This window comes from Lactuca sativa, chromosome 5, assembly GCF_002870075.4.
Source record: "Lactuca sativa cultivar Salinas chromosome 5, Lsat_Salinas_v11, whole genome shotgun sequence".
NCBI lineage: Eukaryota > Viridiplantae > Streptophyta > Magnoliopsida > Asterales > Asteraceae > Lactuca > Lactuca sativa.
In genome coordinates this window covers 14,929,226-14,951,139 of record NC_056627.2, presented here as the reverse complement: position 1 = coordinate 14,951,139, position 21,914 = coordinate 14,929,226, and the positions used below count along the sequence as shown (strand labels likewise).

General features: G+C 30.8%; 2 protein-coding genes across 3 annotated transcripts; both read left to right on the top strand.

The window, feature by feature from the left end:
• Window positions 1–4,679: 4,679 nt before the first annotated feature.
• On the top strand, window positions 4,680–11,051 carry LOC111878100 (membrane-bound O-acyltransferase gup1). Of its 2 annotated transcripts, XM_023874616.3 has the most exons (21): window positions 4,680–4,880; window positions 5,965–6,083; window positions 6,210–6,338; window positions 6,546–6,601; window positions 6,698–6,879; window positions 7,076–7,124; window positions 7,208–7,311; window positions 7,416–7,480; window positions 7,682–7,752; window positions 7,857–7,916; window positions 7,988–8,101; window positions 8,232–8,356; window positions 8,441–8,492; window positions 8,576–8,638; window positions 8,797–8,906; window positions 8,994–9,086; window positions 9,170–9,251; window positions 9,587–9,664; window positions 10,272–10,347; window positions 10,434–10,483; window positions 10,802–11,051. In XM_023874616.3, exons 3-21 carry the CDS (start codon window positions 6,239–6,241, stop codon window positions 10,847–10,849), a joined length of 1,578 nt encoding a protein of 525 aa, XP_023730384.1. In that variant the 5' UTR covers window positions 4,680–4,880; window positions 5,965–6,083; window positions 6,210–6,238; the 3' UTR covers window positions 10,850–11,051. The 2 variants fall into 2 exon arrangements, with proteins under 2 accessions (XP_023730384.1, XP_023730385.1); XM_023874617.3 differs by lacking the exons at window positions 4,680–4,880; window positions 5,965–6,083 and having other exon boundaries at window positions 6,254–6,338; window positions 6,698–6,731.
• A 7,952-nt stretch (window positions 11,052–19,003) lies between these two features.
• Window positions 19,004–20,806, top strand: LOC111878085 (uncharacterized). The gene is made up of 2 exons (XM_052764134.1): window positions 19,004–19,499; window positions 19,600–20,806. The coding sequence occupies exon 1, from the start codon at window positions 19,094–19,096 to the stop codon at window positions 19,298–19,300; it is 207 nt and encodes a 68-aa protein (XP_052620094.1). The 5' UTR covers window positions 19,004–19,093; the 3' UTR covers window positions 19,301–19,499; window positions 19,600–20,806.
• Window positions 20,807–21,914: the final 1,108 nt, after the last annotated feature.

Genomic DNA, 21,914 nt, shown 5'->3' with positions numbered 1-21,914 from the left:
TGTTTGACCTCTTTGACTATTTTGTTTTCTTTTCTTCTAGTATATCATATATGTCTGTAGTAGAGTATTGTTGAAAACAACTAGCATATTGAATTGTGTAATGTATACAAAGGATATATGGTATACTACTTCTAGTTTAAGAAGGACAGTTGGGAATTGTTTATAGTTATGGCAAGAGGTGCACCATTAATCAGGTGATACATGAAAATTGCAGCCCTAGGTACATGAGGTGCACCATTAATCAGGTGATACATGTTGTCTTAATGTCTTTCATTTTCATCTACTTTTTCTTGTGAAATGTTTTAATGTAAGATTGATTTTATTGTTGTTTGTTTAGATTCCTTGCACTTCAGATCTTTTAAACACATCTGGCATGCAATTGGCTTTATTGGTTCAGCCATTTGATTTATATGTATTAATTAATTAATACATATAAATTAAAATATCACGTCTACATTTGATTTCTATACATCAAAAAACAGTATTCACAACTTATAAATCATGAGCCAAAACACCTAAATCAACTAACAATTAAAATTCTCAGTTTTGGACCCAAAACAACCACCGTTTAAAGCTGTTTTAGCACACTTGAAACCTGTATAACTTCTGTTTTTATTTCATATTCCAGAAGTTCAGACGTTTATCTTTTTTCAGAATGTACTTTTGAAGGTCCAAACGATTTTTCTACAATTTTATATGATTTTTACAAAACTGCCTATCAATGTAGCTAAATTCTGACCAGCTGGTGAAAAATGTGATTTTCACCTAAGTTAGAAGCAACAACAGATTATGGAAAAATTAATGGATAAACTAGATTCAAAATGGAAACTTTGAAAGTTTACGGATCATTAATTCGATTCCTAGTGATTTTTCTATAATTTTTCCAATAAAGGGACATATTTGTAATTTTTGCTAAATTTTCTAGCTTTGGATTTCAAAGGCTTTTTGACCACTTAACACATTAAGCCATCACTAAGAACACCCATAAGGGTACAAATTAGCCTCTTAATAGACGTGGCTTGTCAAACAATAAAAATATCAATCCCACTCATAACCCACTCATAAAGGTACAAAATATTTGGTGGAAAACAAAGTAGGTTGCATAAATGGGAACTAATTCATATGTTACATAACATGCCTTTGGAGATGCATGGAAGGAAGCATGTTTTACAGATTGCATTCACAGGAAGCAATGCAATATAAAATGATATATGCATGATAACTCAACCGTAAAAATGGAAGAACAAGACTTAGAAGAAGAACAATGATCTCCATATCGATATGATTCAAAGTGTCATCCAACAACTCTTCTATCAGGTCAATCATAATTGATAATGGTTCATGTTCGAATTTTCTTGAATTTTTGTATTTGTCTGGATCATGGTGTGACGATTATAAGTAAATCACATGTAATTCATATGTGAATTACATGTGATTCATATGTAAATCACAAGTAAATCACATATGAATTACATGTGTTTCACATGTAATTATGAATTACATGTAAATCACATAAGAATTACATGTGATTCACATGTAAATCACATGTAATTCACACATGATTCATATATAAATCACATGTAATTCACACATGATTCATATATAAATTACATGTAATTCACATATGAAGTACGTGTGATTCACATGTAAATCACAAGTGATTCACATATGAATTACATGTAATTCACATATGAATTACATGAAATTCACATATGAATTACATGTAGTTCACATATGATTCACTTGTGATTCACATGTAAATCACAAGTGAATCACATATAAATTACATGTGATTTACATGTATATAATATCTAATTCACATATGAATTACATGTGGTTCACATGTAAATCACAAGTGAATCAGATATGAATTACATGTGATTCACATGTAAATCACATGTGATTCATATATGATTCATATATAAATTACATGTAATTCACATATTAATCACATGTAAATCACAAGTGAATCACATATCAGTTACATGTGATTCACATGTAAATCACTAGTGAATCACATATGAATTACGTCAATATGCGCATATGCATTTTGTGTGAGTGGTCTTTGTTAATTTTTTTTTTTTAATTTTATTGTGAATTTCACATTTGAATCTTAAAAGATACAATCACATGTGAATATCATATTATATAATCACATTTGAATCTTACATGATATAATCACATGCGAATCTTACATGATATATACTTGTGCATTTTTTTGAGTGTTATTGCATTAACCAATTTTTTTTAAAACTTTCTTGTAGGTTTTGAAGAATTTGTTGGAAATATTGAAGAAATTGAAAAATGATAAATTGAAGAAAATATGAAAATCTTGATATGAAGAAATGATAACACCGTGAATCTTTGTAGTTTTTTTATATTTTATTTTGTATCGAATAAAATACTTATATTATGTTTATAGATTGATTAATAAAAATGAGATTTTTTATAATTTACTTACGAATATTATAGTATAAGAAATATGCATATATGCATTTGAAAAAATATGCATATATGCACCTAAAACGTTGATTTCTTTTTGTTAAAAAACGCAGTTTTGACTGAAAAAAAAATACAGTTTTTTGAAAAAAAAAATACAATTTTTTTCTAGAAAAAATGCAGTTTAAAAAAAAAGCATTTTTTTGAAAAAAAGATGTAGTTTTTTTTTTAAAATGCATTTTTTTTTGAAAAAAAGATGCAGTTTTTTAAAAAATATTTTTTTAATTTTTTTTTGAAAAATTCATGTTTTTTGAAAAAAATTAAAAAAATCGAAAAATATGTTTTTTTTTTAAATAAATCCAAAATTTTGAGTTATTTTATTAATTTTTAGACATTTATATTAATATATTAAATAACACAAAAAAATTAAGCATAAAATGAGATTAGTAAGATGACGATCATGTCCTTAACGAATTAATTTTGATCCAATGCTACACTTTTAGTTATCAGGAAACATTGAATTCTCAAAATAACTATATATATATATATATATATATATATATATATATATATATATATATATATATATATATATATATATATATATATATATATATATATATATATGAGAGAGTTCAATTGAGAAAAAAAAGGTTGAGAATGGGGGAATCATTCTCAGCCACTCATTTATTTTTGCTGCAAAAGTCTCCGTCGTACCAACGGAAATGGGAAAAGAATAGACATGTGTTTTCCAACAAAACATATTTCCTTAAACTATGTTAATTATTACCTTAATATATACAAAAACATAGTCTTTTTCGTTTTTTTTTTTTTTTAATTTTTAAGAAGCTAATTTTATCGAAAAATTATTTTAAATATACCAAAATTCATGATTTTTTATTCTCTACAAATAGACATCTATATTGATATAGTTTTAAATAAAATAAAAAATTTATTTTTTTATATTTTCAGCTATCATTATTAATAAGTGAATAAAAATGAATCAAGTTTTTTCTATAGTACATTCGTTATTCACTTATGAACAAAAACTATGATTAATTTTATTTTTTTTTTACATTTTAAGTATAATTCATATATGAATATAGCATATATACTAAACATAGTATATTCATATTTAAATATTAGACGATTCATTCACTTGTGAATATTACATAGTATATTCACTTGTGAATATTAGATGATATATTCACTTATGAATATTAGATAATATTTTCATGTCTGAATATTACATAGTATTACATGGTATATCACATGTGAATAATACATAGTATATTCACTTGTGAATATTAGATGATATATTCACCTATGAATATTACACAGTATATTCACATATGAATATTACAATGTGTTTTCACAAATATATATAATTTTTATATGTTATTCACATATGAATAACATACAGACTTGCATATTCGTTTTTTTGTTTTAATAACCATATACTGATTCAAGCGAGAAAATATATTCATATATGAATATAACGTGGTAATTTAGTTTATGTATTTCATCAAACAGTTGGAATGCATACAAGTTAACTATTTTAAAAATGTTAAAAACATCAAGTTATCAATTCCAAATCATCATATACTTCCGATTTCAACTTCAGATGCGACACCTATGTCTGATCGATTTCTCATTTTGATTTTGATTTCCGAAAATCATATTGGGAACCTGTGAGTATCGATTCTGAGTCCTTCAATGTCGACCATGACTGCGAGTCAAGAACTCCGATTCCAATTTCATGAACAACGAAGAAATTCCGATTCCAACTGATTTCGTTTGCGAATCTGGGAAATTCCAGTTCCAAACTTTAACAAATCGATGAAATTGATGAATTTGGGTTGCGAATTTGTCTTGAACGACGAACCTCCCATCTACGAATATTGATGACTGATTAACACTGGATGACATTGATGATGGTTTAGTTGAAGAAATTTGGATGATTGTTGAAGGTTGGAGGAGGAATTTTGAGGATGAACGAACTGTTATCGAAATCTCTATAGTCACGTATTTGACATTGAAGGTTATTAACATATTTACAAGTTTGCCACCATGTCTTTTTATGCTTATATAAATGAGTGACTGAGAATAATTCCCCATTCTCAACCTTTTTTTTATATATAAAATGATCGCTAAAAATAGGATAAAACTGTAATTTTTGGTTTGTTTTGTATTTGTTTTTTTTCCACTCATAAAAGACGTTTTGTTTTGTTTTGTTTTTTTTTTTTTTTTTTGAACTCATGAACACAAAAACTAGGTGTTATTCCATCAACACCACCATCCCATACTCCCTCCCGCTCCATCTCCGATCTACAACCCTCCGCCGGCCTCCCTCCGCCAACGACGCCAGCCCCGCCACCGACGCCGACAGTCCCGGCAGCGACTCCGAAACCACCGCCCCTTCTCCCTCCCACCGGTTCTAGGTAAGGTTTTTTCTTTCTTGCCCTAAAACTCGATTATCAATTCATAGATGGTTGTTGTTTAGTTTATTTTTTCTTCTGAAATAAGAAGCCCTAAAACTCGATTTTTAGAGTTGGAGATGTTTTTTTCTGGAGCTGTGTTCTTCCTTCGGATTTGTCCGGGTTTTTGGTTGATTGATCGAGTTTAGAGGGTTGTTTTTCGTGATTTTAGGTGTTTATCATTGCAATAATGCAGTTATTCCACGCATATGGATTCTTCTTTCCTTGTTTCTTTCAAGTAATCTGCATCAAGTTATGTCTTAGATAGTCATAACCACATAGTTGGCAGATGAAATTTTCATATGGTGATAGAATACATTATTTTTTGCACAGGTTTTGAATGTCGGTGTTTCATTTGTGTACTTCAATTGTCAAGATGTTGGTGTCAGTTTTGGAATGCGAATTAACTGGACTTGTAGATGAATGGATGGAATGATTGGTGTTTATATTATTATTTTTATAATTATTTAAGAAGTCATTGGTGTATGCGAATTGATTACTTCTTGTGCAGCAAAAAACGGTGTGCATGCTAGAGAGGAATGTATTAGGTTATATTCATATTTTATTTTATTGTAGGAAAATTGGTTGTTACATTATTAAACATGTAAAATTGCTTTGTATTATTGAAATTAAAACTTCTCCATTTAGCTTTGTTATAGCATTGTACTTATTTCTATCAAATTAGAATGCTAGAATTGGTTATAATATTCAAAGTACAATGTCTTAATAAGCAAAAGTTTAGAAGTACAATTTTATAATTGAAAGAAATGATGCAGAAGAGTAAAATTGTCATTTTTATCTTTCAACACAAAAATTCAAAGGTTCCAACCAAACAACATGTTAAAAATTCAGATCCTGCCAAACATACCCTTACTTTATTTTATTTTTATAGAATTGCTTAAAGTCTCGTAGCAAAGGAATGTCATTCAAACACCATTTCAAACTTGTTTTAATAGTGAAACCGATCTCCTAAATGTAAAGTGATTTTAGGCAATTTTCAAGTGTTTAACAATATATCTTTATTTTCTGCCTCCGATATTATCGCTAGTGGTTTTGCGAGGTGAGGTGGATTATGTCTTGAACAAATCAAAAGAGTTGAACAAAACATATCATTCAGATTTTTGTTCACATCAGTCTATTTCACGCACAGCCACGTCAGCAATTCCGGTTAGTAAATTTGTTGGCCCTAAGTTCCAATACATCTATCTGTCTGTCTATCTATCTATCTATCTGAAAATGAAAAGTTGACTTTTAACGTTTTCTTCATTTAACTGTCAACATCTGCATCTGCAGTGTGAGATCATTTTTTGGTCAAAGGTGGCATGAATAATTCCTGGAAGCAAAGAGAGCTCGTATTTATACTTGTTTATGCAGCTATCTTCTACATCATCGTTATTCGGTATTCCCTGCAGCTGTCCCATGGTACTCTCTCTCTCTCTCACACACACACACACACTCACTCTGTATACATGTGTTTAGATGTAGATTTATGTTTAGTTAGCTACTATCCAATTTCTATGGGTTTGTTCTACTTTTTTTTCTTAATATCATACAAAGTCAAAATCCCATCCCCTTGTTATTTTCTATTTGCTAATTCATCTCTAATTTTGACATATATTGATATAACAGATAATTACAACAAGCTATATGGTCTACGGCCTGGATTGATCTCAACTCAACTTAATGTAATGTAACTCTTTGATATAATGATTAGAGACATGTTATTTAACTTAATAATAATAATAATAATAATCTCTCAATAATAAAATAATTCTTTGCAGGATGCCTCTGATGCACAATGGAGAAATTTCCGCAGTAATTTGCCGATTCTAACCTTTGTTTTTGGAGTTTTTACATTGATGGCTAACACTGTAAGGGCATGCTATGATTTAAAGGCAGAGGGGATGTCTGTTGTTTGGCTTTTGATTTCATTGGCATATTTGTCATATCTCCATGGAGCATTGTATGTCTTTTACCCCTAGATTTCAAAACATTATACTTTTCATATTCAAAATTCAAAACAAACAGACATGGGTATTTTTGGTTTTGTATTTTCAAAATTGCACCATTGGTTCTGTAGGAGTAACTTTATTCTAAAACAATCTTGATTTTGACTTCCACTTTTTGACACCTAATATTTCATCCCAATCCCAATGCAGCATCTTTTTTATCCTTGCAATTGCATCAACGAATTTCCTTTTGGTTAAGGTACACTTTAACGTGTGTGTTTTTTGCTTTTGACTCATGTAGTTATAATGCCATTTCATATCAACAAATGATCTACATTGCAGATATTTGGACGCACAAAATACTTCCCATTTATACTTTGGGTCTTCAACTTATCATTTCTTCTTTGTAACCGTGTTTATGAGGGATACTCATTCGCCAGTTTTGGGTGTGTTAATTTCTTCTCATTTTGTAGCTTCATTAAAATTTTTAATCACTCTGTGCTGTGTTATCATGTATGGATTTATATTTATTTTGGGAATGCACTTGCAGAGATCGTTGGGCTCACTTGGATAAGTTTAAGGGTACCTTTAGATGGCATATCTGCTTTAACTTTGGTATTATTATTATTATTATCTCTCTCTGCCTTTACATGGCATATCTGCTTTAACTTGTACTTATTGCTGCTTCCATAACAATTAACAAAGAACATGTCGATTTCTTTACATTTTAATTGAATTTGACTTCGAGAAGGGACTATGATGTGTAGTTGACTTTTTTCTTTTCTCACACAGTTTCCTTTTATTCCTTTCTGGCAGTTGTTTTGCGCATGATAAGCTTTGGGTATGACTACCATTGGTCAGATCATAATCCTTATGTTGATCAAGAGGTATACATATATAGATATATATTATCTTTTCCTAATAGAAATATCTTCTTTTTCTTAATTATGTTGCCTTGTTTGGGATTTTAATTTGTGTCTGGTGATTGCAGAAGCACATCCGACACTGCAACACATGTTCTTCAGGAAAAACATGTTACAGAATGTTACAGGCAAGTAAATTATTGTTATGGCATTAGTACGAGTGTTATTCTAAAAATAATATTAATATTTGTTTTAACAGGAGAGAAGTGTGGGGATTGACAAGTTGTCATATACCATATACCTATGTTATTTGCTATATGCACCTCTCTATATTGCTGGACCTATTATAAGCTTCAATGCATTTGCTTCCCAGGTTTTCTCTATTCTTCATCAACTTCACAATTTCCATTCCATTTGGTTTACAGATTGTGATTTCTTCCAAAAACATTCTATCTGTTACTTTGGGAAATCAACTCACAAGAATCTGATGTATGATGTGGCAGCTGGATACACCTCAGAAGAGTTATTCACTGAAACAAGTGGCTTGGTATGGTTTTCGTTGGGTCCTTAGCCTCTTACTTATGGAAATCATGACACACTTTTTCTATTACAATGCCTTTGCCATCAGGTGTGTGAGTCTATATCTATATCTATATATATATATATATAAATAACAGCATATCCCATATTCATACTAACTTTGTGTCTGTAGTGGAATCTGGAAACAGTTATCACCTATGGAAGTCTTCATTATTGGATATGGGGTGAGACTTACTTAATTTCACCACCTCACTTATTAATAATACACTCACTGTCTTATGCTGCTGCATCATTTAACCACATACAGGTCCTAAACTTCATGTGGCTCAAATTTTTCCTCATATGGCGTTACTTCCGATTTTGGGCACTGGTAAGTAAAATGGCCTTTATTTTAATGCCATATTCATACGACTTATTACCTTAGTTTGGTTATATATATATATATATATATATATATATATATATATATATATATATATATATATATATATATATATTGGAGCTAATAATTGATGGTTATATGGGAAGGTAAGTGGGATTGAAGCCCCTGAGAATATGCCACGGTGTGTAAACAACTGCTACAACTTGGAAAGCTTTTGGAAAAATTGGCATGCTTCCTTCAACAAATGGCTTGTCAGGTAAAGCTTATATATATGTCTTATCTTTTAAAATCATGAATGACAAAAACATACTTTATTTATTTTATTTTATGATTATATTTATAGGTATATGTACATTCCTCTTGGGGGATCTGGAAGGAAGCTTTTAAATGTGTGGGTTGTCTTCACATTTGTTGCCATATGGCATGATCTTGAATGGTATGTTATGTATATATATTTAATATTTAATTTTGGTGGAAATTACCCGAATATAAATGAGTTTATGCTTATGCTATGGACAGGAAACTTCTGTCATGGGCATGGTTAACATGCATATTCTTTATTCCTGAAATGATTTTGAAATCAGCAGCGTCTTCTTTTAAGGTGATGTAATAAATTTTAATAGAGCAAAATTAAGCAACCTTCAGTGATCTAATATACTTTGTAAAGCATTTAAGCTTTAAGGAGTTTGTATGAATCACTTGCTACTTTTACTATGTAATCTCTTATGGCGTAATTGGAATTTGAGATTCCATTCCATGGCCGAATGGACGGAATTCAATTCTGTCTGATTCCTTCAAATTCTATGTTAGTTGGATGGGTATCATGATTCATAGAAGGAATTTAGTTATGTTTTTTTATTTGTTAAAAGACCAAAATACCCTCATTATACAATACTATGAGATTCCAATTCCATAAAATTTGGATTCTGTTTGCAGGCTGATAACGTATTTAAGGAGTTTATTTTGCGTGAGCTTAGTGCAGTTGCTGGTGCTATCACAATCGCATGTCTCATGGTTTGTATTCTTTTGTTTTTTTATCTTTTCATAAAACTAGTCATGTTGAATTGTACCCTATTTATATTAATTATTATGTTCCTGAAAATAACAACACTTGCTTTCATAAAACTAGAAAGTACTACTTCTAATTCATGCATTAGGTAGTGTTTGGTACATTGGAATCATGAAAGGAATAGAATGTTTCATTCCACTGACACTGTATTAAAACAAACTGTTTTATTTTATCTGTATCTTATTTTTTAACCATCCTCATCATGGAATGAAATGACTCAATGAGAAATTACCATTTAACCCAATTTTATCTTATATGTAATATTTAAGGCTTTCCAAATGTTTCATGAGTTTAATTTTAATAAAATCTATTATTCGTCTTAAAGTCAACTATTTTTTCTATTTGGGTTTAACTTTTAATTTTTACAATTAAAACTTTTATTAAATATAATTAACCAGTGTACACAGTAGAGTCGGAAGAACTATATATTTTATTTACTTATTATAATATAAAAAAATCTAGGTCCCAATGCTTTGTCGATTTCCATGGATATGGTCGTTTCGTTTAAAAGAATTTGAAAATGACCATTTTGCCCTTGTATCTATTTGGCAGGTGGCTAACCTTGTGGGCTTTGTCATCGGACCATCGGGCATAAGTTGGCTAAAATCTGTATTTCTTCAGACAGAAGGTTTCTATTTCTATTTTTATTTTCCCCAAATTATTGCACATATCTACTCTGGAGCTGATAAAATCAAATGTTGTTACTTTTTCCAGGACTACCCACTCTTTTTGGCTTGCTTGTAACATTTTATGTGGGCACAAAGGTAAAAAACCATCAATATTCTACACCCTCTCAAAAAAATATCACCTTTTTTAGCGTTTGATTTGGGGCAAAATTGTAATTTTTTCATAGAATTCGAGATTCCATTCCATGGTGTGTCTGATTGCCAAATGGATGGAATTTCAAATTCCATGTCTGATGGATTTCACCATTCCACTTCACATAATACAGTGTCTTCCAAAAACATATTTTTGAACAAAATACCTCCTGATTGTTGATTTCATATACTTCTTTTCTCTATTTTGTCACAATGAGGGTATTTTAGACCTTTCACTGACATGAATGCTTCATTCCATTGCAGCTTATGTTCCATGTATCTGATACGAAGCAAAGGACACATCAAAGTTAAAGAAAATTGCCTGTCTTAATACGAAAGTTTCTTGTTATTTTCTAATATGATGTTTTCACCAGTTCAGAAAATTATTAATTCATTTATTAAAGTTAGGGCTAATTTTGTATAATATTAGCTTTAATGGTGATTAGTCAATCTTGGGGCTGATTATGCTACTAATTTCCAAAATGAGATTTGAGATTTGATTTTTTACATCAAATATTTTGCAAATGAACAACAAACCAAAACTAAGTATATTGAAATTGATATGTACTTTGTTCGTTATAAGGTTAATGGGTGAAGTTCGACTTGTGCATGTCCCCTTCTCATCTCAATATGCTGCAATCTTTATTAAAAGTCGGTCCTCCATTGTGTTCTTGAAATGTCCCAGAGATTTTTTTTTTTCATTTTTAAATAAAACAAAACCATTTAAACTTAAAACCATAAGTACAAAGTTTAGTGAGCTTTTTAAGATGTTACATACCGAAATGGGCCTCGCCCACCTAACATATAAACGAGCCTTGTCCATAGGTCTCACCCAATAAACATAATAGTAGGCCTCGTCCAACGGGCTTTTTCTAACATACAAACAACAATGCAAGAGTCACAAAAACAGCAAGCATCTAATGTCCTACATAGTATAGTGAAAAAACTCATCTCACAGACAATCACCTTAGCTTGTAGAATGTGAAGGCAGGTACAACAACCACCTAAACATGTAGTAAAAGGTCAACCTCAACTTATGAGCTTTAAAACCCTAAAGTTTGACCTAAAGTCAAACTTAGCCAAAAAGTCAACAAAGTCAACTTTGGGTCAACCAGGCGGCCCACGCTCACTAGAAGACAAGACAATCGAGTTTCTCAGCTTAAACAAGCACGTTCCAGATGGTTCAGAAAGGCATGTCGTGTATGGGAAAGGCGTGTCGTGTCCATGCCATGATTAACTTCCGGATCTGGTCCTTAACAATGTATTAATGGATAAAGTTTCAAACTTTATCCATTAAGACACTCCAATCCAACAAGATCTAAAGTTTAAACATCAAAAGACCTAAAATGTCCACACAACTTGCACGGTTAAGAGAACATGCACAAGATACCAACTTTCCAAGTCTAAATGGTCCATTTAACCCTAAGTGATTTAAAGGAGTCAGGGTCGTCTCAACTCCAAGCTTACTACCAAAATAGGATTAAAAGTGTATAAAATGGACAATAAGCAAGATCTAACAAATAAGAAGGAAAGATTGAAGCTTTATACTTTTAAAGGTCCAATGAAGGTGCGAACTTTATGGATCTACACTTGCTCTTCACTTTAATGATCTAAAGGAAATCTTGATCATCAAGCTTCATGCACAAAACAAAGAAAGATAAACTCTCAAGGTGGAACTAAGCTCAAACAGTGGCGGACGCAGACTGTTTTAGTAGGGGTGTCCCTCGTACTTCAAGCGGGTGCACCTAATAGAAAAAACAAAAAAAAAAAAAAAAAAAAAAAAAAAATTTACACTGCGTGCTAGAAATTGAGTAGTGGCCCGGGACCCCAAATGCCCTACATAGGTCCGCCACTGAGCTCAAAATGAGAGGAAAGGGGCTAGGGTTTCTAGAAATACCCTCTAGGGGTGAGGGAGGCTATAAATTGTTACGTCCCAAAAATAGCGAGTAAAAATTTCATTTTAAATAAGTGAAAACCATTTACTCATTGTTCCAAAAAACGACCAGAGTCAAAGTATTTTCAAAACACCAGAGTAATTCGTAAACAATTAGTGCAAAATAAATCTCCAAGTCCTCCACCACCCACAACCATTCCTTGGTGACCTTATTATTGGGCTTTTTTCCCAAAAAACCTTGATTAAGAATATATAGCAAAATTGCTCTAACACTGTCGTGAGCCGATATATCATTGAATCGTTGATTCATGATAAGGACCTCTAAATCGCCTATAAGTAAACTAGTGTCCGTGCGATGTGAGAAGACTCTTGACTGAAATGAATTATCACCATATCCGTGTTTATACATAGTAGCAAGTTCGGTCCTTGATCTTGGACATTGGCCCATGTGAAGTCCAGACACGAGACAGAACTCCTCGGGCCCAAATGACAATGTACGTCTAGAAAACTTAAAATGTAGACGCTCAGTCGTGTCTGTTCCAACAGTAAAGCGCAACATATGCAGTAACAACTCGTCCGTTTAAGCCACTCAAAACTTCATGTAACTTATGACATGAAGCTTTGACAAGTATGTTACCCATCATCCTTTTATTTGGAAGCTACAAAATTAAATAAACATTAAGGTTATATAAAGTTTTATAAAAGCAATGTATTTTGAGAATACCAAATATAGCATTGTACTTTGAAAACGGTGTGATATTAACATATTTTATGACAAAGCCAAAACTACTAAAACACAAAGTTATTTTATCAAGACATTATACTTCAAAGTATATATCATTTATAAACATAGAAAATTCTTCAAATGGATAGTACATTGCTATAGTATGCTATAATGGAAACATATAAAATAACATATTTTATCACAAAATGGAAACATGAAATCATAACATATATGCAATCGTTAAGATATCATAGAACAATTTTTTTTTTTTGAAAAAAAAAAAATTAAAAAACCATAGGTTTAAGGAAACCTACGGTGTACAACCATTTGATGCACAAAATGTGCATTAAGTGATTGTACACCGTAGGTTTCTTGAAAACATATGGTTTCATTTTTTTTTTCCAAAAAAAAATCACGGAATCAACAATATATACTAGTATTTATTGGTTATAAGTTTTTTTTTTAAAAACCCGAAAAAAACCGTAGGTTTAAGGAAACCTACGGTGTACAACATTTTAATGCACACACTATGCATTAAATGGTTGTACACTGTAGGTTTCCAAAAAACCTACGGTTTTGTTATTTTTTTTTTTTAAGTTTTTTTGAAAAAAATTCATGAAATCATAACATATATATAATTGCTTACAGGTTGCAACAAATTTAAAAAAAATGAAAAAAAAAATTCATAGGGTTTATACGGTGTACAAGTCCACAATTGTGCATTGTGGACTTGTACACCGTAGGTTTTGATTAAATGTTTTTTTTGGTTTTTTTCAAAAAAAAAAGTTATCCCTATCTACAAAAACTACTCCTAATCAACATTACAGTAAAATTTTGATTAAAAATGGACGTATCTCGTTGTTCTTCGTGTGCTCCATTGAGAGAAAATAGTAGACAATGAAAATAAAAATGAGGAAAAATTAACCTAAACTGAAAAATAAGACATTATATACTATGGACCAAAGGGTCACAAAACAGTAGACGGGCCACAAAAGAGTAGCCTATTGCGATGAAAGAGTAGTTTTCGAACGTTGACCATAGTCAACTCTAACCAATCTACTATTTCGTGGGCTAGTTTTGGCTAATGTGTTTTTTTTTGGCTAATTTTGGATAAGTAATTAGTGTTTTTGGTTATATTAGTAATTTCCCCTATAATAAAATGTAAAATAGAACTTATCATTGGTTCAAAAATAACATTGAATGAAACTACATCATCAAACTCTATATAATGTAGCTTAAAAGTCTTTTCAGCCCAAAATACAACATCAAGCTTCTTTTCATCTGTTTTATACTCAAATAAAAAGTTATTAACATGCTTGACTCTTTCTTTCATCTTATCCACAAGATACGGGGCATCAGTGCCACCAACATGACAATTAAGGTCACGAACAAAATTCTTGAAGTCGTTAACATTTCCAACATGGTAGTTCCATGTAATCCAATAAATAGTTGATGTGTTAATGTTGCACCAACATTCGACTTAACATCTTAAATATGAACGCTTTTTGCATATAATCAAGTTTTTTTAGACAAATGCATGTTCTCCTTAGAATACAATTGATGGTTATGTCTTTCCTCAACATCATATATTTTTAGTTGAGTTGACCTAGGAATAACTCTACACTTTATACCAGCTTCACATCTTGATCGATGCATATCAACCCTCTTTTTGTATCTAGATTTAAATTCTAATGTATGAACTTCGGATGTGTTAGGATCACCCTGATGATTATGTCTTTCCTCAACATCATACATTTCAAGTTGAGTTGACCTAGGAATAACTCTAAACTTTATACCAGCTTCACATCTTGATCGATGCATATCAACCCTCACTTTGTATCTAGATTTAGATTCTAATGTATCAACTTCAAATGTTTCAGGATCACCCTGATGATTACATACAAAATATCTCAATATAACATATCTATTGATCATCTTCCGAGTTGTTTTCCTAACATCAAATCCACCTTCAATAGCATAATAGTAATACATAGCTTTGACATGATCATAAAATGGATATTTTGACCACATTAATGCCTTATTCCATCGAGAACATTTGGTATCCAATATATATGACCTATAGGAAAATGATATTGATTACTACCAGATGATTCCTCAACGAAAAACTTGCATACAACATAAATTACATTTCAAATATAATTATTATGTATCATCATCCAGTTCAACAAAGAATGTGTTTTATTTCTAATAATAATTAGCCAAACCTATATGAGTTTCAGGATGATCATAACCACTTATAACATCTTCATCAACAATATTAAATTTGAGAATTTGAACGATAAATATCACTTTCGTTCATGTTATAACCAGACTTCATATTCATATCCTCAAAATAACTTACATTTTCACCATCAACATTACGGTTACCATTATCATGACGAAAATTACTATCATCTTCTAAGAACAAAATTCGAGGTTGAATCGTACTAATTCATTTATGACTACCAACATATGATTGCAATCCTGTATGACAATATGGAATTAACAACATTTAAATCTATTTATTATCACACAACAAATATAATGAAATCTTGATATTATTATATGTATGCATCAAACATTAAACAAAATACAAACGATAAACGTACTATGCTTCGACGTATGAACGGTTTCATCTACTTTCCTCTTCTTCAATGGAAAATTGCATGAATTATGATAACCAATCTGACTACAAACAAAACATAGAACATCACTTAGGAGGCCTAGGATTTGACATCTCTTGTTATTGTTTATTACTAATAAAAAAAATTAGAATACATATGATAAAGTACTATACACTTTGAATCGTTGAAGACGATACCACTCTAACAGATTATACACTGTGACAAGTCTAGAATAGAAATCCAAGTGGTTCACCAACTAGGGTCGGTTCAAGAAAAAAATCGGCGTTTACCCAGAAAAATAACTAATTCAACATGTATAAAAACTAATGGTGAGAGAACCGAGCCCAAACCGATCAACCTTAATTATTTTTACTAAAATCAACTTAAATTTAAAATAAAACCGATTTGTTAATTATTATTCACACATGATACGAAAATCTATAAAGAAAAAATGATATGAAAATCTATTTAAAAGTAAATAAAACGTGTGTGAGTGAAGGTTTTTCTTTAAAGAAAAAATTATATGAAAATCTATTTAAAAGTAAATAAAAACAAAAAAGAAATTAACAAAATGGATATAAATTCACGATCAGTTTGGAGATGATTTATCCGTAGGTTCCCTAAAACAGCAAAAATCAATAAATAAGATATATGTTTATTTTTATTATAACTCTAAATATAAATTAAAAAATAATAATATGATAATGTAATAAAAGAGAGTCCATTATCCTTAATGGAATTGGGAACTAAAGTAGCAAAAAAACCTATTATTCCTAAATAATTTGAATTGTTGTTCCATTGCCTCACCTCTGTTTCAACAATTGAGTTTTTTTTTACCAACCCAAAATCTCTTTCTCTTTTCTTTCTTTTTCTTTATAAGGTAGGTCCTTAGAAAACCTTTAGGTAGTTCCTCAATGTCTTGGTATAGAATTTCTATTATTATTTATAAAATTAGGTGGGTCATGTGACCCACCTTAACCATGCATAAACTCGCCACTGATTATACAGATATCATTTACATGAATTCAGAGATTCGATTTAATCCTACCATTAATAACTTTATGAATAAATTAGCATATCAACATCACGTCGGAGATTACTACCAAGCTAGGACCACGTGAATGCACACCCATTTAATCATTTAGACATGGCATGACACATGAGAGATGGAAATTTGAATAAGGTCGTCACATATTTTTCTTATATTATATATAGTTTGTATTTGTATTTTTTTTGGCCCGTTACCATTTATTGGTTGAGATACGCGTATGCATGCATCTATACAAACAAGCAACATTAATTTATCACAACCAATCGCAATCGTCAACTTGTATATGGTCAATTTCAACATTGAAGGCCAGACATGTACATAATCGGCATAAGCATACGCAATGGCTACAATTAGAAATTTATGTTTCCAAAATCAGTTGCCTTTGTTGAAACCCGAAATTGAATCCCATTGTTGCTCATAGATATCTCAATAAATCATGATAAATTGGTCAAGAAATATAAAAATAGAAATTTCTTGCAGTTATAAAAGTATGTCACTGTGTCGCACTAATTTTTGTTTGGTCATGGTAAGGTTGGCATTTGCGTTTGGTTTTGTCAATGAATGCATTCATTGGGAGGCAGTTGGGGAAACCCCAAATGCCAACCCTTTCCACTTCATGTTCATATGTCAAATTACTTGTTTATTAAGTAATCAAAGAAAGGCAAGGGACTAAAATGTCCACCGTGTTTTGTGACTTTGTTATTTTTGATAGCGACTTGGTGTGCAATTTGACAAATAATCTCATACTAGTTGTCACTTTGTATCAATAACTTGTCTATCCAATTTTGGCAAAACCTAAAGACCATGACTATAGTAAACTTTTCATATGTCCATGAAACTGACAAATCCTTCCATAATTTTTTTATGCATAGTGGGCGTTTGGTCTAGGGATGAGCATTGGTTCCGATCCGGACCAGAAATTGAGCCGGACCGGTTAAGGGGGTACCGTTTCCAGTTCTATTTTTTTTTTTAATTCCAAAACCGGTTTGGCCCATAAAACGGGTTTTTTTTTTTCAATTCCAAACTCGTGAAACGAATACATAAAAACCGAAAACTAAAAAAATAAATATAGTAGAACTGGAAACCATCCCAATATGTAATTTAGGTCCAGTTCAAAGCCGTTTCCGGTTTTTTTTGTCCGTCTAATTAAGATAACATGATAGCCATGTTTTAAAAACCGGTTTGAACCGGCCGGTCGAACCGGTTGGACCGGAAATCGAGGAAGGTTCAACTATCATCGGTTTTACGTCGATTTCTAAACCAGATTAAACCGGCGGATTTTTAGAAAAACCCGGTTGAACCGGTCAAAATAAATCGGTTAAACCGAATAAAAACACATGAAAAAAAACTATTTGCATAATAAACTTCGGTGATATTTTTCATATCTATTTAGTTTTCTCTAAATAAAACATATAGTAAATGTTATTAAGTTTTTTAATGTGTTTGTATTCATCTAAAACTATATTTTGTTTCAGTATTATACTTTAATTTATTTGGTTATATGTTTCGGTATCTACAACTTATTTATATATATATTTTTAATATTTGAACTTGTAAACGTTTTAATATATGTATGTATATTTAGGAAAATATAATTTTTTTTATAGAAATTAGTTGTCCCAACGGTCAAACCTGTTAAACCGGAAACTGGTCACCATACTAATTCAACTGAAAAAACGATTTTTAAAACATTGCATGATAGAATACACTTAAGGAGTGTTTGGATAGGGAAAAAAGGGTGTTTATTAATTATTGTTTATTCCCACCACAATAAGCTAAGTTTAAGTGTTTGGATAGAAATACTACAGTAAGGATAAGCTAAATAAGCATCTCCCCTTACTTATTGTTTATTGTTTATTCACACCGCAAATATGCTAATAAACAATAAATTAATAAGCTATAATCTAATTTATCCAAATACCCCATTATTATCTTTTACAAAGTTTATGCATGTTTAAAATTAATTTATAAAAATAAATCTAGTCCGAAGCAAAAAAAACCTCTGATCTACAAACATTGTGACACGTGAACCTCTTGTACAGACCATAATACCCTTTCCACGTGGTGATCATCAACGGTTGTGAGTAAAACCCCACCAATCACGCGTACGTTGTTCGTGGATACGCTTTTATAAAAGCCCATCCAACATGAACTCATTCAGACCACAATTTTGTTGTCGAAAAACCAAACGGACAAACGGTCCATCCATAAGACGTTCTTTTCCTCAAACAGTAATCGATCGAATAAGACGCTTCATCTCGGCATGGTGGTGTTTTGTTTTTTGGTCGATCAGACTCTAAAGATGCGGCGGACGAAGCCGGTGGCCGGATCATGTTCAAGGTGCGGCCGGGGAGCGAAAGTCGCGGATATGTCGACGGCGACGAGGTTCTGTTACATCCCATTTTATTGGAGATCGTGGAAAGCCATCGTCTGTACGTCATGCGGCGCCACCCTTAAAACTTATCGATGACTTAATCTTTCATACAACTGATACGAATGTAGTTGTTCTTGATGTTCATAATCATTTAATTGTATCGTCTTTATAAGGAAAGACATACCGACTGCTGGTTTCAGAGCTTCACTTCTATCTTTCTTGTCGTTCTGAAAGAAACTGACTGGTGGGTACGGGTATCTTCATATTTCAGAAGACTGCAAGATGACCTAAAAACGTAGGTTTGATAATTTCCATTTTTTTGTATACGAAATTAACTAATTTGCGGGTATCTTACTATAAGGAGATGATAATAATACAAATGTTTTTGTTTAAAGCCCGTTACGGATTAGGATAGTAAACCGTGGGACCCCAAACCCATGGTCCCGATCTCATATTGGGATATTTGTTAAAAAAATCGCGATAGAAGCGGAGGCACGGACAAAGTTGAACCCGTTTTAGTTTCAGAGCGGGGACGGGGTAGCCAGTCCCCGTCATGAGGGCCGTTAATATATTATATATATTAATTATATAAGGGGTGTTTATTTTAAAATGATTTTTGAATTTTTAACTTTTCTAAAAAGTTAGAAAAGTCCGAACGATATTTGTTAAGTGGAAAAGTTTTTTTTAAAACAACTTTTTACCATGAACAAAAATATATTTTTTCAAAAGTTATGAAATTTTATTTTTTTGTGATTTTTGAAGGCTTACCAAATAAATTACATTTATACATATTATAACTATCCAAACACTTTTTAAACATTTTCTTTTTAATTATTTTACATGTAAAAATTAAGTCAAATATTTTTTAAAAACAACTTTTAGCTTTTTTTTTTTTTTTTTTTTTTTTTTTTTTTTTTCATTTAAAAGCTAATCCAAACACATTTTAAGGAACTTCTTTTGTAAAAAATCCTTTTACAAAAAGATTAAAAAGTAATCCCAAAAACTCTCTAAATATAATAAATAATAGCAATGATTTTGAGCTTCTAAAAATCAACAAAAAAAATCATATTTTTAAGTTGTTAGCATAACGTTTTTGAGATGTGATACATTTTTGTTTTAAACATATAAAATTATATTATAAATAATTATTTTTAACTCAAAAAATAGTTTTTTTAAGTCCAAAAAAACAACCTATTTTAGCCCAATAAAAAAATCTCAAAATCAATTGTGGGAGGGAAACGAGAGCGGGGGCGAAATTCGAGGCGGGAACGGGGGTGCGGATGCTGGAAATTTTGGGAGAGGGGAAACAGAGAAATTTCGGAAATAAGGACTCGTTTACCCCGTTGACATTCCTAAAATTGTATATTTTTGTGACTTTGTTGTTGTCGTTTTAGTGATTAAGTCATTATGTGAGTGTCTTTCTTTTAAAAAATTGCATGATAGCATAAAACTATTGGTTCGTATTTTTATTTTTCTTGTGGTTTTGTGAAAAAAAAAAAGAACGAAATAGTTGGTGTCATATGTAACCAATCTAAAAATGTTAGGTTGAAACTTGAAATTCTACTATTATTGTCATTATAAACAGAAAAGGATTCATGTGCATATTCGGTTTCCAAGACAACTTAAAAGTTAAATTTTGGATTTGAATTTGTCAGTGTTTTAAGAATTTGTTGGATCTGAAACCCACGACGGGAGCAATTCAATAACGACATGTTTTATGCTAAGTTCTAGACTAGATTGAACCGGATGATTTCTTCAAAAACCAACTTGAATCGGTGTAATAGAAACGATAAAAAACTGTTTGAACCGATTTATTAGACTTGAATAGTTGGATTTTACTTATTTAATTAAAAAAACAATTTGTTTCCAAAAAAAATTGAATATCTCAATAAGGTTATTATCATCAGGAGGAGTGTATACAACTCCAAGACCGATGCCTACCACCAACAAATGTAAGACTGTTTAATCTGTTGAACCAACGGTCGTACCTTTTGAACCGGGAACCGGTCATTAGACTGGTTAAACTAAAATTTGTATATGAGACTAATTATTTTGGGGCTTTTTTTGTTTGTTTGTTTTTTTTTCTTTTAGGTGTCCTCTTTGTTGAATCCGAGAATATGTTGATTTTTTGGTTGGGATCTTCCAACGGGTTGATTGAGTCTTTTGAAATTGATCACCGGTAGTTTAATAAGGGGAATGACATATTAGTCCTACAATGTATTGTATATTTGTCTATTCAGCCATTTAAATTATTTTGGTGCTTTATGATGGAATAAACTTTGAAATAGCATGTCTTTTTACTTTTTGGTCGTTCTGACCTATATTAACCAGTTACATAAGCATTTTTCTCATTAAAAGTCAAAATATAATTTGTTCCTTTCATATGTTTCAAAATTTTAAAAAGCAGGTGATCTTTTTAACTTAAAATGATTTAAATAATGCAATGAACATAAAACTAACAATTAAGTGATCAAACATTATCCAAACCCTTTAAAAAAAACTTTTGAAATTGAGAAAATTTAAAAAAAAATCTCAAAATTTCAATTTAATTATAGTTTAAAATTTGATAACTTCTTTTTTCTTGAAAAAATTATATATATATATATATATATATATATATATATATATATATATATATATATATATATATATATATATATATATATATATATATATATATATAACAGTTTCGAATTCTTTTATTTGTGGA

Bases quoted from the DNA above. Each gene is read 5' to 3' on its own strand.
- LOC111878100 (XM_023874616.3), top strand. From the start codon at position 6,239: ATGAATAATTCCTGGAAGCAAAGAGAGCTCGTATTTATACTTGTTTAT. The intron at 8,493-8,575 runs GTGAGACTTACT...AACCACATACAG, and splicing joins TCTTCATTATTGGATATGGG to GTCCTAAACTTCATGTGGCT. The intron at 10,348-10,433 runs GTTTCTATTTCT...TACTTTTTCCAG, and splicing joins TGTATTTCTTCAGACAGAAG to GACTACCCACTCTTTTTGGC.
- LOC111878085 (XM_052764134.1), top strand. From the start codon at position 19,094: ATGGTGGTGTTTTGTTTTTTGGTCGATCAGACTCTAAAGATGCGGCGG.